Source organism: Musa acuminata, chromosome BXJ1-10 (genome assembly GCF_036884655.1).
Source record: "Musa acuminata AAA Group cultivar baxijiao chromosome BXJ1-10, Cavendish_Baxijiao_AAA, whole genome shotgun sequence".
NCBI classification, from domain to species: Eukaryota; Viridiplantae; Streptophyta; class Magnoliopsida; order Zingiberales; family Musaceae; genus Musa; species Musa acuminata.
In genome coordinates, this window is record NC_088336.1 from 22,895,462 (window position 1) to 22,909,355 (window position 13,894).

General features: G+C 45.0%; 1 protein-coding gene across 7 annotated transcripts; it reads right to left on the reverse strand.

The window, feature by feature from the left end:
• Positions 1-1,487: 1,487 nt before the first annotated feature.
• LOC104000772 (uncharacterized) lies at positions 1,488-10,294 on the reverse strand. 7 transcript variants are annotated; one of them, XM_065086639.1, is made up of 13 exons: positions 10,152-10,294; positions 8,774-9,775; positions 8,527-8,661; positions 8,270-8,414; positions 7,112-7,393; positions 5,232-5,511; positions 4,785-4,951; positions 4,537-4,647; positions 2,866-2,917; positions 2,667-2,776; positions 2,464-2,592; positions 2,139-2,228; positions 1,488-2,053 (listed from the first exon to the last, which is right to left on the reverse strand). In XM_065086639.1, the coding sequence occupies exons 2-13, from the start codon at positions 9,688-9,690 to the stop codon at positions 1,559-1,561; spliced, it is 2,913 nt and encodes a 970-aa protein (XP_064942711.1). In that variant the 5' UTR covers positions 9,691-9,775; positions 10,152-10,294; the 3' UTR covers positions 1,488-1,558. The 7 variants fall into 7 exon arrangements, with proteins under 7 accessions (XP_064942711.1, XP_064942710.1, XP_064942709.1 ...); XM_065086638.1 differs by having other exon boundaries at positions 5,232-5,499; positions 8,774-10,213; XM_065086637.1 differs by having other exon boundaries at positions 8,774-10,213.
• Between the last annotated feature and the right edge of the window lie 3,600 nt (positions 10,295-13,894).

Sequence of the window (13,894 nt, forward strand, 5' to 3'; positions counted from 1 at the left end):
AATCGTGACTCTAATACCAATTGTTAGGATTAGGGTGAATTAGTGCGATGGATAAAAACGTCAACTTCGTTAAATCTCTCGTACATTGAAAACCGATTCCGACGTAAAAGTTGTTTCGTAAAGAACTTTAACTTAAGATCAAAAGGAGGCAGTATGCAGATAAGATAAAGCGCAGAATGTAAATGCAAACCAAGATTTAGAGTGGTTCGGTCAATCTTGACCTACATCCACTTTTGGCTTCCTCCTCCGACGAGGTCACCGTCGTCCACTGAAAGTCTTCCTTCAGTAGGCGAAGACCAACTCCTTACACCCCTCTTCTCCTTTTCACGGGTTTAGGAGACAACCCTTATTGGGTTAGCCTAATCCAAGCCCGTGCTAACTACGATTCCTAAGACATATTCTAAGCTAAACAAAGTCCGTAAGTCTATTCTTCCAACGAGCTTCCGACGAACTTCCAACGATCTCTCGGCAATGTTCCGGTGGACTCCCCGGTAAACTCCTGGACTTCACGACGATCTTCTTGGTGAGTTTTAACGAGTTTCTTTGGCAAGCTCCGAGACTTCTCGGTTGGTTCCTTTAGAACTTCCGACGAACTCTCGAGCTCCCAACGTGATCGCGTCCTTAACTCCGGGACTTCATTTTGCTTCATGCCTTGCTAAACAAACTTCGATCTAGACAATTAATACTAAGCATTAATTAAGTTTTTCGACATGTCATTGGTCTCTCGAGGCTTCGTCCGATTCTTCGACGCATCGTCCTCTCTTGCGACCTATTGCCCAATCGACCAATTGACTCCGTAACTCCGATATCCTTGGCGTAATTTCCGCTCTTCTTGGCCCGATACCCGAATCCACGACTCGAAACCTTCTATCGATACGTCGACCAATTCATCGGCCCGACATCCAATCTTCTGACATGTTCCTCCGACCCAACATGATTTTTCCTACTTTAATTATCTCATCCTGATCGAAGCATCCTGCGTCACTCAAAACACAGATTAAAATATGAGATTAAAAAAAAAAATATTTATATATATAGACTAAATAATGAGCATGGTCTATATGAATTAAAACTACATATATGTACATATATAAATATATACACGTACAAATATATACATATACACACATATATACATATATATATATATATATATATATATATATATATATATACACAAATATATATATATATATATATATACACATATATATATATATATATATATACACAAATATATATATATATATATATATATACACAAATATATATATATATATATATATATATACACAAATATATATATATATATATATATATATATATAAACACACGAATATACATATATGTACACATATACACATATACACACATATATATATGTTTTTGTCTATGTATATACACATATACAAATATATACATATATATACACACAGTATATGTATTTTTGTATATATATATATATATATATAGACAAACATACAGTATATGTGTGTTTTTTTGTCTATGTATATCAGAATAAGTTGCACAGATCTCTACATTTAGAAACTGCATTACTTCACAAAGAGATTCCAGCGGAGTCCACTTGACCCCAAAGCATCTCAGCATAAATTTTCTCTTCTTCACTCTCCTGGATGGAAAAGTCAGATTCCTCAAAAGTTACTTCTTCATCTAGGATATCCTCGTTCAGTTCTTCCGTTGCATCTTCTGACAAGAATAACTTTGATGAAGTGACTTCAACACAGGCCTCTCGCATGGCCTGTGCTGTAGCTGGTCTATCACCATCTTGGTACTCTGGTGCAGGCATAACAAATGGCAGAACGAAATCATCAAGATTAAATCTGTTTCTACCATCTGTATCCGAAAGATCTGGCGGGGGCACAATCAAGACGATACCAAGCTCATAGTTACAAATATGCAGTTTTGGAGCCTTTGATTCTGACGAAGAAAGCAATGTGTTTCCCCAAGCAGCAGGACTGAAATTGTGTGACCCAATATATATCCAACCAAATGAGAACATACCATTTCCAGATTGGAAACGTCTCTGAGCTACCTAATAAAAAATACCTCAATCACAGGCTCACAGATAATGTAACACTACAGAAATCAGAAGTCAACTCATGATGTGGAAAAGATACCTTGACATGCATTGGGTATCCTAGCCTTTCACATGGATAAGGAATGGCATCATGAAATACACCAGTAGTTGTCAACCTTTGCCAGGTTCTCTGCGTAACAGATCAGGTTATCTTGAGAAACGTAGCATTATTAACTATTTCTAGAATAAGTGGCTCTTCTTTCATGACCATAACATGAGAGGACGACATTTCTGAAGCCCTAGCAAGAAAAACATAGTTACCTAGAAATTCATCATGTCAACAACTATTTGGCAGCAAATTGAGTTCCTTGAAGAAAATCAACATGTACTTTGGCAGACAAATAGATAAAGAAAAAGACTTTTACCTCTGACAGAGAAAGTAAGTGCCTAGAATCCCAAATGCCACGCCGTCCATTTTTCACTCGTTCAATGGTGGGGAATAAGATCTTAATTGATGGTCTATTTAGCTCATCAGCAGAAGTCCAGCAACCCCACTGAAAAAACTGCTTATAAGTGGTCGCAGAACAACAAGAACCAGATCACAACAGAAGAACTAAGGGTACATTACCGCTGGGTCAGACTCGTTAGAATCAGGATACTGACACGACTTTTTCCCAGCTGCAGCTGAGAAAGCAGAAAAAAATTGCAAATTGACTGAAGTTCCAATGGAGGATGAACCTTTACATTACAAAAACACACTAGTAAGATGAGGCACTGTTTATTATTTACTTGAGCAAAGAAGAGTTACATTGCTTATCTGATCTCACCATACACAAAATCAACCTCTAGTGATTCAGGCCACTTGTGTCGCGACAAGACCTACAGTGAAGCAAAACAAATATAAGAGTTACATTGCTTATCTGATCACACCATATACTCTCATAAATTGTCCAGAAAAAGGAGAAATGTCAAAGAGCTCCAAAAGCTGGTGAGAATCCAACTGATAGAAAGTTCATGGATAACTACAAAAAATTTGCAGCAGATGGGAACAGAAAAGAGGAAAAATCCTTGTCAACATGAATCTTGTCTCAGCATAAAAGATAAGTGTTGTCAATTGTGTTTGCCGGTGCAACAACATATATACTTGCAAAGAGAAGGCTGATCAATCAGCTATTATTTCAACTAGAGATTCATTTGTTCAACATGCATGCAAGTTGACAACACTTAATTGAAAACCATTTTCTCCAATACTAACTTTCCACACTGGTTAATTCAACCACTGCAACTTCTCCAATAACATCTAAGAGCATGTGGTCATTGGTCAGCAAACATCAATAACACAAAACACATTTGTCATATTACTAATAAATGTATTTGCTCTGCTATTCTACCCAAGCCTAAGGAAGAAGTACGGGTGTAAAACACACATGATAATTCTGCTCATGGTGACTGTATATGATGATTGTATACTTTAATAAAATAAGAAAAGTAAAACCATTAGTTTTGACAAAAGACCATATGCAAGTCAACTTAAAGGTCACTTCCATTCAAAATTCCTAAATGGAGAATTTAGAGTCATCCAAAGTAGAATGTGGCTGCATGCAGCCAAACGGCAGCAGGCTGTGGCGACCACTTGGACAGTGCCCAGGTTTATTAACTACTGATAATCAACCTAGCGGTTTGTTGATCATCTCAGTTTGCAAAAAAAGAGTCAATCAACAATAGTCTGCCAACGGTGGTGTTAATTGCCTATCATCTGTAAGGGCAGAGATAATCAACTAGCAATCAGCTGGAGACTGAAAATCTACAAATGTTAGGATAAACTTCAGATAGATCTACTATTCATGACCTGCTGAATTTTAACAATCATCAATTATCTACCCAACAGCTGTAGGTCTTCAATATAGTGATCAAGGCCAGAGGAAACCTGAGATGCGGGGCACATGCCACTCCCAGGGCTTCTGAAATGGTTGCCAAGGAGGAATAAAGAAAACTTGTCTACCTTCCTACCCACCCCTACCTATGAAGATCAGTACCACGAACCTCTTGAACAGAAACAACCACCAAAAAATACTACAATGTCCACTATCCATATAAACTTTTTTTTTCATAACTTTGTCCCATTCCTCCTATTACCAACATATTATATAAAAGAAAGATTGAATAATTAATTTCTCCATAACTACTGCATGTATTTCAATATAGTTTTAAACTACAAATAGTCATCTAGATCCAACATTTTAAAAATAAAATCTATCAGTCCACAGTTTTCGTATCTGATATTTTCTAAATTTAACTGGTTCTCTTCCGTTCACATCATTTCTAAAATTGCAACTCATGCATTCCCTCCTAATTAACTATTAAAACTAAGATTTTTCCAGAAATCAACATTGCAGCAACTTAATTTTCTTTCCTTGCTACAATTATGCATAACTCAAACACTATGAACTAGATATCACATAGATTTAGGATGAAAGGCTTCAAGGTACTATCAGTACCTCTCTTAAACGCCAAAGTCCAAGACACCTCTGCACAGAAGCAACAAGTGAGCACAAAGACACATAATGCTCAGGACAGATCAATCTTGGTATTTCAGAAAATGTTGGCCCCTGCATCACATGACAACAGTAGTAGTCAGAGAAGGTATCTAGAATTTCGTCAAAGCACATTAAGGATGAAAACAGTTCAGTTTCAAAGAGCATCTTATCAATGTTGACATGCCTAAAATAATGTTAAACTAACTTGCCTTTGAGACAGAAACTAACAGCTGTACTCTAGTGCTGCTTCCACCAAATGCAGCTGCAAGGGCTTCCTTTGCATAGATGAAGGCCGAAAAACTAAAAAACCCAATGTCACTGAGAGGAGACAACCATTTTGCAACATCTCTAGGCAGAAAACCAAGTTGCACAGAATCTGTTGAATGAATTGGTAACAGTTGAATCTTGGAGTTATTGGGGCAGTAAAGATGAAGTCAGTAATTATATCTTGAAGATGTGACAGAACATGTTTGATCTCAAAATGCAGGCATAAATCAATTGCAAGAAGATTGCTTGATATACACAAGACACTTCAATTCTATCAGACACTAACAGTGACATCTGGAGTCGGATATGCTTTTCAGACTCTGTAAACATTTGTTGCATGACCAAGTAGAAAAGTTACCCAGATTGTAAAAAAGATTGAAAGTGCTTACCTCCTACAGAAAATTTATCCAAATCTGCAGTAACAACCACACTCACAGCGTTAGTATCTGCTGGTATGTTTGTAGCTCTTTTCAGGAGAACTTCTACCATTCCACTAGTGTTCTCTCGACACTTTCCTAAAAGTGAAGCTAGAACTCTTAATCGACCACCATTTGGGTCAGGGGAAGCATGAAATCGATGGCTTAAACCAACTACAGTCGCTTGAACTGAACCAAAAAAATGCCCAGAAGAAGTCTTACATTGCATGATCTGTTTAGCCTGCAACAAAGGCTAATTTCAATGGTTGTTAGGAAAAAAAAAGTGATTACTAGATAACTGAGACACAGCATATCAAAATTTCAAATGCAATAGGAAGTAAATTTTGGATTGAAGTCTTGCATGAACAAATCAAACTCAAGAAGCACTATTCTAAGAATGATGATGTAGTAAAGAGGAGGAAAACATATTGAAGAAAGCACTCGTGACAAATTCATGTGATCTGAAATGGATTGTAAGGCTCAACACATAGGAGAAAGGAATAGATACTGATAAATCACATGCTCTGCTTGCATACTGGCTTTATACATGGGGAGTCATTGTATATAAAAGAAACCATAAAGTATAAGCATCCATAAGAAAACATAATTTGCCTGAACAAGGGAATCAATGGAGGAGGAAATTACACTCCTTCAGTCCAATAAGATTGTCAAAATTATTTCATCTTTTGAACTTAATATATTTTTCCAAGGAATAGATACAAGAAAGCTAACATCAACACCTTTAATTCCCATTTAACCAAATGTTGCATATTCTAGTTAGTTTAAAAGACAGAAAGAAATACACAAACTCTATCAACTTGAGGTGATCATCAAACATAAAGTGTATTAATTTAATACTGATATATGCATTGAGACAGAAAACATTATTCTGATAGTCTGATGTAAATGACCTTGGATATCAGTTTCTGAACACATATAAATGATACTTCGTTTCATTTATAAGAAAAAAAATCTTTTACCATGGTAAAACACATGCATAAATATATTAACTACATATCAAAAATGTACCTAAAGCCATTTTGTTAAACCCTTTAATACTTATTTGTTATGCATGGACATGGATATCAGATCAGATATAAAACAATGTGAACATGCCAACATATTCAATTTTGATTCAAGAAAAGTATAAAATATAGCATGAAAAGATACTTAAATCACATAGCAACATATACTTCGATGGTACTTAACTAGCATGCAAACTGAAAAAAATTATTTCAACAAACAGAATTTAAAGAAATGTAAAATAACAAGGACTTCTGATAAGTGGTGTAGGCTCATTAGTTTAATCATTAATCATAAATATATTATCAATAGAAATGACATTAAACAGTTGTCCAATCGTACATCCATTTTGCCTAAAATCAAGTTCTCCAAAAAGTATTCCAATGTATTCTAAAAGTATCCAAAAATATTACTAATTTCTTCTAATAACAGATACTTTGAGAAAGTACCTCAACCTATCTAAGAAGTATCGTGTAAGTATCTCAGTTATGGCAGGCAATTTTAAGAATCTGTCTTCCAAAATTGTCATGAACCTCATGGAATACCTTTTATCACCCTTGTAAAATAAACAAAAAGGCTGCTCCAAATGCTTTATCACCTAAGCTCTCTCTCATACTTTCCCAAATGCTTTATCATCTAAGTTCTTTCTCATACTTTCAAATGGTAAATGATCCTTTATTGCTATCTTACGTTTCCTTTGAACAGCCATATCTGAGATGTATGAAATGTAGATAACACTATCCATATCTGAAAAGTTATTTTAAGATGCTCCAACAAGTTGCAGCTCACCAGACATTGAATTTACATCAGGATGTACTACAATTACTCACTGATAAGCAATAATCAGCCGCAAGATAATAAGAGCTCTGTGTATGGACTCCAGGCAATGAAGCAACAAGGTGGCAAGCAGCTTGTCCAAAGTTATACTTAGCCAACTCATTGACCCAGTGCGCTTGGCTGGGCACGTCAACAATAAGTGATGCCACAAACCCAGCTAACTGAGCAGCAAAGTCAGATTTTAAATCTTCAATTGATCCAAAAAAAGCTGAATAATCTAGAGTACTTCTACGAGGAAAATCTTGCCACCAAACAGTGTTCGTCACATAGTCCCACTGTCAAGAAAAAACCTACTTACAAATAAGAATATAGTGAAATCATAATGGAAAAAAAACAAATAAGTCACCAAACAATGTTCATTGAATAGTCCCACTGTCAAGAAAACACCTATGTTCAAATAAGAATGCAGCAAATAGTGATAACAGGAAAAATACAAATAATTCATCATAACTGAAATGGTTAAACATCTAGAGTTGGACAAGATTGCAGGTATTCTAAGTACGATAGCACAGTTATGATAATCGGAGATCTTAACTGATGAACAATATTTGTCTGATTAAAAAGTACAAATTCCAATAATAAACTAGAGGAAGAAATTCCTAGTCAACATTGAAATAAAGGAGCTAGATACAGAACCAGATATATTAAAAAGAATTAAAGGGCAATGTTGTCTGGAGAAGACATCTGAAGAAGCTGCATAGTTTGGTGAATGGCATGCCAAAAGTGGGGAAAAAGGGAAAACCATTTTCAATGAACCTTTAAGGAAATCCAAAGTAGAAAGATAGCATATGCACACTACAGATTGCCTTTCATATGGTGTACTAGGGCATGCATTTACAAATGCCAACCAATGTGATCATAACTATCTATTTACAACAAAGTCAAACGGAACGTGATTACCAGAGGAAGCTTCACTAGAATTTAAACCTTATCAACCGTCTAGAAGGAAGAACAAGACACTATTGTCAATTAACATGAACTGGGACAAGTGGATGATTGACATGCACATTGAAGAGTACAATGCAACCACGTTTGCTAGTACCCTATAGAAAATGAGTGAGAATGGGAAGATGAAACCAAATAATACAATGTACAGAGAGCAATGCTTATTTTAGTAGACAGTGAGCAAACATGAATATATCTATACTTACCTGTTTTGGAACTAGATTTGCTGAAGTAACTATAACTCGAAGACTTTCATCCCTCTGCAGGACAATAAGCTTTGGATGATGACATGCAACACCTTTTTTCTTTCGATCTTTTCCAAAGGCTATTACATCTGGAAAAGGGGGATAACTGCAAACAAAAGGCAATAAACATGAAAATCAATTTGAGCTACTAAATAACATATACTTCTCATAAAAAATGCAATGAACTTAACTAAGCGTAATCATAGAAAGATACATACATCAACAATAGGTTTGGATAATTAATATATGGTGCAGAAGTCCTACTATCATGGCAAGCACTCCAACATCTTACACTGTCGTGGCATGCAATTGTTATTGGCAGGTGGTTTGGTAATCGACAACATGACAAAAACCTGTCAAACTTTCATTTTTGTTAAATATCAGCACAAGAGACAAAAGAAATCATATGATAGAATTGCGAGATCATATTAAAATATTTGTGAATGGCTGAGAGATATAACACACCAAGAAACATCACATGTAAATGTTGCAATAAAAACTCGAAGCAGTGTTTTCACTGGATGAAAAAGCTCAGGCAGAGTGACTCCATCACAGTGAACAGATGTGCCAGGACCAGTGGGCTTGAGACGGTTCAGAAAGAATGTGCTGCCATCTGAATAACTGACTACCCCATCATCATCTGGATGGAGTTCACAATTATCGACTTCCATGATTTCAACTGCATTTACGGAGGACTTTCTGTGCTCATCACTCAGAACATTCGGATTGGAACTGACCACCTTTTGAGCAACATTAATCCGCAAACCATCTGTCTTACAGCATCCCTCAGAGTCCGGAGAAGCAGGGGATCCAATTTCCAACGCCAATGGAAGTGTTACATGTTTTTCTTGTTGCAAATCAAGAAAATTCCTCAGGTAGGATATTGGATCGGAGCTGGCAAGTATACTTTTCAGCTGGCTCTGCAGAATGAATGATCTTGGGGCCAAAGGACTGTGTTCCAACGTGGAGAGTGAACGATTCACACGAACAATCTTAACCTCAGAGAAAAAGACCTTATCCACGGCAAACCCACGCTTAATTCTACAACTATTGCTCGATCCACTTCTGCAAGAAAACAATATCTCATCTCCGACAGACAATTCTGCTACCGCGCCTTGCTGGACCCTGCGACCATTAACGAAGACGCCATTGAGAGAAACCCTAGCGTTCGAGCACTGCCTTCCGGCTTGAAAGCCTCGACTGATCTCGCAGATATGGGAACGACGGGGAAAAAGGAAGCCATCGATCAAACGGAGTTTACGATCGGATCCATCCAGAAATATCTGGCAATGACGGTTGCTGATGCAGCGTTGGAGGAGGACAAGATCGCAATAGCGGCGCCCCCGGCCGACGGTGTAGACCCGGTCGGATCGCAGGCACATGAGATCGCCGGCGGGTTCCCCGAGGGGTCGAAGGTGAACGAAGCCCAAACTAGAGGGTTGGGATTCCCGCGTCGCTCCATGATCGCTGTTGCGCTCATTGCATTCCATGAGAGAAATGAATCAAAGAAGCATAAAGAACACCAAGAATCATCGGAATAACAAATAAAAATCAAAGAGGACTGAAACAGCAACGGACACCGATTAAAGAAACAAGAAAATCACTAGAAATTACAAGAAAAGAAAGAATCAATGCGAGGATGGTAGCAAGGGAAGGAGATTGACACAAGAAACCGATGAAGCAGACAAGGAATTGAAAGAATGATGGAACCCTAATTCCCTGACTCAAGAAAAACACTAGAAATGCCAAGAAAAGAAGGATTCAATGTAATGATGGGAGCAACGAAAGGGGATTGATGCAAGAAAAGAACGAAGTAATGGAGGAATTGGAAGGATGATGGCACCTTAATTCCCGCTCGTCTAGTTATTTCTTGAGGACGAGTGATCGAACCCGAATGGAACCGGCCTTATGAATTCTATATAACGTCGAGCCGACTTCGCCACCGACATCGGGACCAATGCAGGACATCGAAACAGCGCCAACAACAGATGGTTCGAGCTAGTCTCAACGCAAATCACGCGGGCGAAATCTACCGGGAGATGTTTGGGTCGAGTCAGATTACAGCAAATCGGGTTCTCCGTTCGGGTCAAACGTTTGGTTCCTCGAATAAAATTGGATCTCGAACAGGCAGCCATGGATTAGCCAAATACCCTGACGAAGCTTCGAAGTTGCACTGTGTCACGTCATGTCCCTAGACGTGGTTGGATCCGACCCGATATATCTTATGTAATTTAGTGCGCAAGATCGCAATTGCGGTGCCTCCGGCCGACGGTGTAGACCCGGTCGGATCGCAGGCGGGTCCCCGAGGGGTTGAAGGTGAACGAAGCCCAAACGAGAGGGTTGGGATTCCCGCTTCGGTCCACGATCGCTGTTGCGCTCACTGCATTCCATGAGAGAAATGAATAAAAGAAGCATAAAGAACGCCAAGAATCATCGGTGATAGGGATAAAAGTGGCCGGATGACGCGCCATGACGACATCCCCCCAGGAAAGCAATAACGCTGACAACTCCCACTGTCGTGCGACGACCTCCGACCTCGCACAGTTGACCACGGCAAAGCAGGACAACGACCTGCCCCCGCCCATACCCTGCTGCAAGCTGCCCCGCCACGCGACCCCAGCGGCCGCGTCAGAGGCCATCAGAGGCACCATCTCACTCCAGCAGGTGGCCACGTCAGGTAAACGCTAAACCTATCTATAAATACCCCCGAGCTCTCAAGAGAAGGGGGGAGAGGAACTCACTCAGACACAAAACACTCATAGGCTCTTCTTCTGCCTCATCCCCAACACCCTCCACATCCTCCTCTAACTTGATCGTCGGAGGGGTCGGGCCGAGCTCCCGGCCCGACCTGTGTGCAGGTGCGAGACGGTGTCGCCTCTTCCCGAAGCTGCGGCGGAGCTGCCTCCCGACCCGAGCCGCCGACCCGAACCGCCGACCCGACCTCCCGACCCGAACCACCGAGCTCGGCCGTCGGGAGACCTCGAGGAGCGCCCCCACGGAGATCACCGCCTTCCGGACCCGAACCAAGCCGCGACACCGTCTCGGCCACTAGGCCCCACGCGCGCGGCCATCCCGCGCGCCTCGGCTCCTCGGTCCCACGCGCGCGACCAGCCCGCGCGCCTGGGCCCCTCGGTCCCACGCGCGCCTCACGCGCGGCCAACCCGCGCGCCTCACGCGCGGCCAAACCGCCAGCGTCTCATGCGCGCGGCCAGCCCGACCGCGCCGAGCGTCTCGGCCACTAGGCCCCACGCGCGCGGCCATCCCGCGCGCCTCGGCTCCTCGGTCCCACGCGTGCGACCAGCCCGCGCGCCTCGGCACCTCGGTCCCACGCGCGGCCAACCCGCGCGCCTCACGCGCGGCCAAACCGCCCGCGTCCCACGCGCGCGGCCAGTCCGACCGCGCCGAGCGTCTCGGCAACTCGGCCCCGCGCGCGCGGCCATCCCGCGCACCTCGGCTCCTCGGTCCCACGCGCGCGACCAGCCCGCGCGCCTCGGCACCTCGGTCCCACGCGCGCGCCTCGACCTCGCGTGGGCCCCTCGGTCCCACGCGCGCGACCAGCCCGCGCGCCTGGGCCCCTCGGTCCCACGCGCGCCTCACGCGCGGCCAAACCGCCCGCGTCTCATGCGCGCGGCCAGCCCGACCGCGCCGAGCGTCTCGGCCACTAGGCCCCACGCGCGCGGCCATCCCGCGCGCCTCGGCTCCTCGGTCCCACGCGCGCGACCAGCCCGCGCGCCTCGGCACCTCGGTCCCACGCGCGCCTCACGCGCGGCCAACCCGCGCGCCTCACGCGCGGCCAAACCGCCCGCGTCCTGCAAAAGCCAAGTCCAACTGATCAGAACGCTGACCGAGGCACGTTAATGTCCTGCAAAAGCCAAGTCCAACACACTGACCAAGGCACATTAATATCTTGCAAAAGCCAGGTCCAACACGCTGACCGAGGTACATACTGCAAAATACTCCCCTATAAATACCCTCGCATGCTAAAGAGAGGGGGGCCAGAGGACACACTCACACTCCACACTTGTATGAAGGCATCTCTTCCTCCAAAACCCCCTCCACATCGCTAACTTAGCCGTCGGAGGGGTCGGGCCGAGCGCCTCGGCCCGACCTTTGTGCAGGTACCAGACGGTCGACTCTTCCAGGCGCTGCGACGGAGCTTCCTCCCGACCCGACCCACCGACCCGAACTACCGACCCGACCTCCCGACCCGAACCACCGTGCTCGACCGCCGGGAGACCCCGAGGAACGCCCCCACGGAGATCACCGCCTTCCGGACCCGAACCAAGCCGCGACGACCCCGACGCCACGGCTTAAACAAGTGCAAACCGCATCAGAATGGCGCTAGAAGGAGGGCCCGGAATAACGGTACATAAGCCTTCTCCCTGGTTGTTCCACTGCAGCCGACCTGCACCAGCAGCAGTGACTTCTGGGGCTGGTCTCGGCTCCTCGGCCCCGTGCGCGGCCAGCCCGCGTCAGCCGCTCGGCTGACGGTGCAGCCTCGCTGCCTTACTGCCTTGCTGCCTCGCTGCCTCGGCTCCTCGGCCTCGTGCGCAGCCAGCAAGCAGCCTCGCTGCCTCGGCCACTCGGCCTCGTGCGCAGCGAGCAAGCAGCCTCGCCCACTCGGCCTCATGCGCAGCCAACACGCTGCTACCTCGACCTCATGCGCAGCCAACACGCTGCCTCGGCCACTCGGCCTCGTGCGCAGCCAGCAAGCAGCCTCGCTGCCTCGGCCACTCGGCCTCGTGCGCAGCCAGCAAGCAGCCTCGCTGCCTCGGCCACTCGGCCTCATGCGCAGCCAACACGCTGCTACCTCGGCCCCGTGCGCAGCAACACGCTGCAGCCAACACGCTGCAGGCTGCCTCGGCTCCTCAGCCTCATGCGCAGCAAGTAGCACGCTGCCTTGCTACCTCGCTGCCTCGGCTCCTCGGCCTCACGCACAGCCAGCAAGCAGCCTCGCTGCCTCGGCCACTCGGCCTCGTGCGCAGCCAGCAAGCAGCCTCGCTGCCTCGGCCACTCGGCCTCATGCGCAGCCAACATGCTGCTACCTCGGCCCCGTGCGCAGCAACACGCTGCAGCCAACACGCTGCAGGCTGCCTCGGCTCCTCAGCCTCATGCGCAGCAAGTAGCACGCTGCCTTGCTACCTCGCTGCCTCGGCTCCTCGGCCTCACGCGCAGCCAGCAAGCAGCCTCGCTGCCTCGGCCACTCGGCCTCGTGCGCAGCCAGCAAGCAGCCTCGCTGCCTCGGCCACTCGGCCTCATGCGCAGCCAACACGCTGCTACCTCGGCCCCGTGCGCAGCAACACGCTGCAGCCAACACGCTGCAGGCTGCCTCGGCTCCTCAGCCTCATGCGCAGCAAGTAGCACGCTGCCTTGCTACCTCGCTGCCTCGGCTCCTCGGCCTCACGCGCAGCCAGCAAGCAGCCTCGCTGCCTCGGCCACTCGGCCTCGTGCGCAGCCAGCAAGCAACACGCTGCCTCGGCTCCTCAGCCTCATGCGCAGCAAGTAGCACGCTGCCTTGCTACCTCGCTGCCTCGGCTCCTCGGCCTCACGCGCAGCCAGCAAGCAGCCTCGCTGCCTCGGCCACTC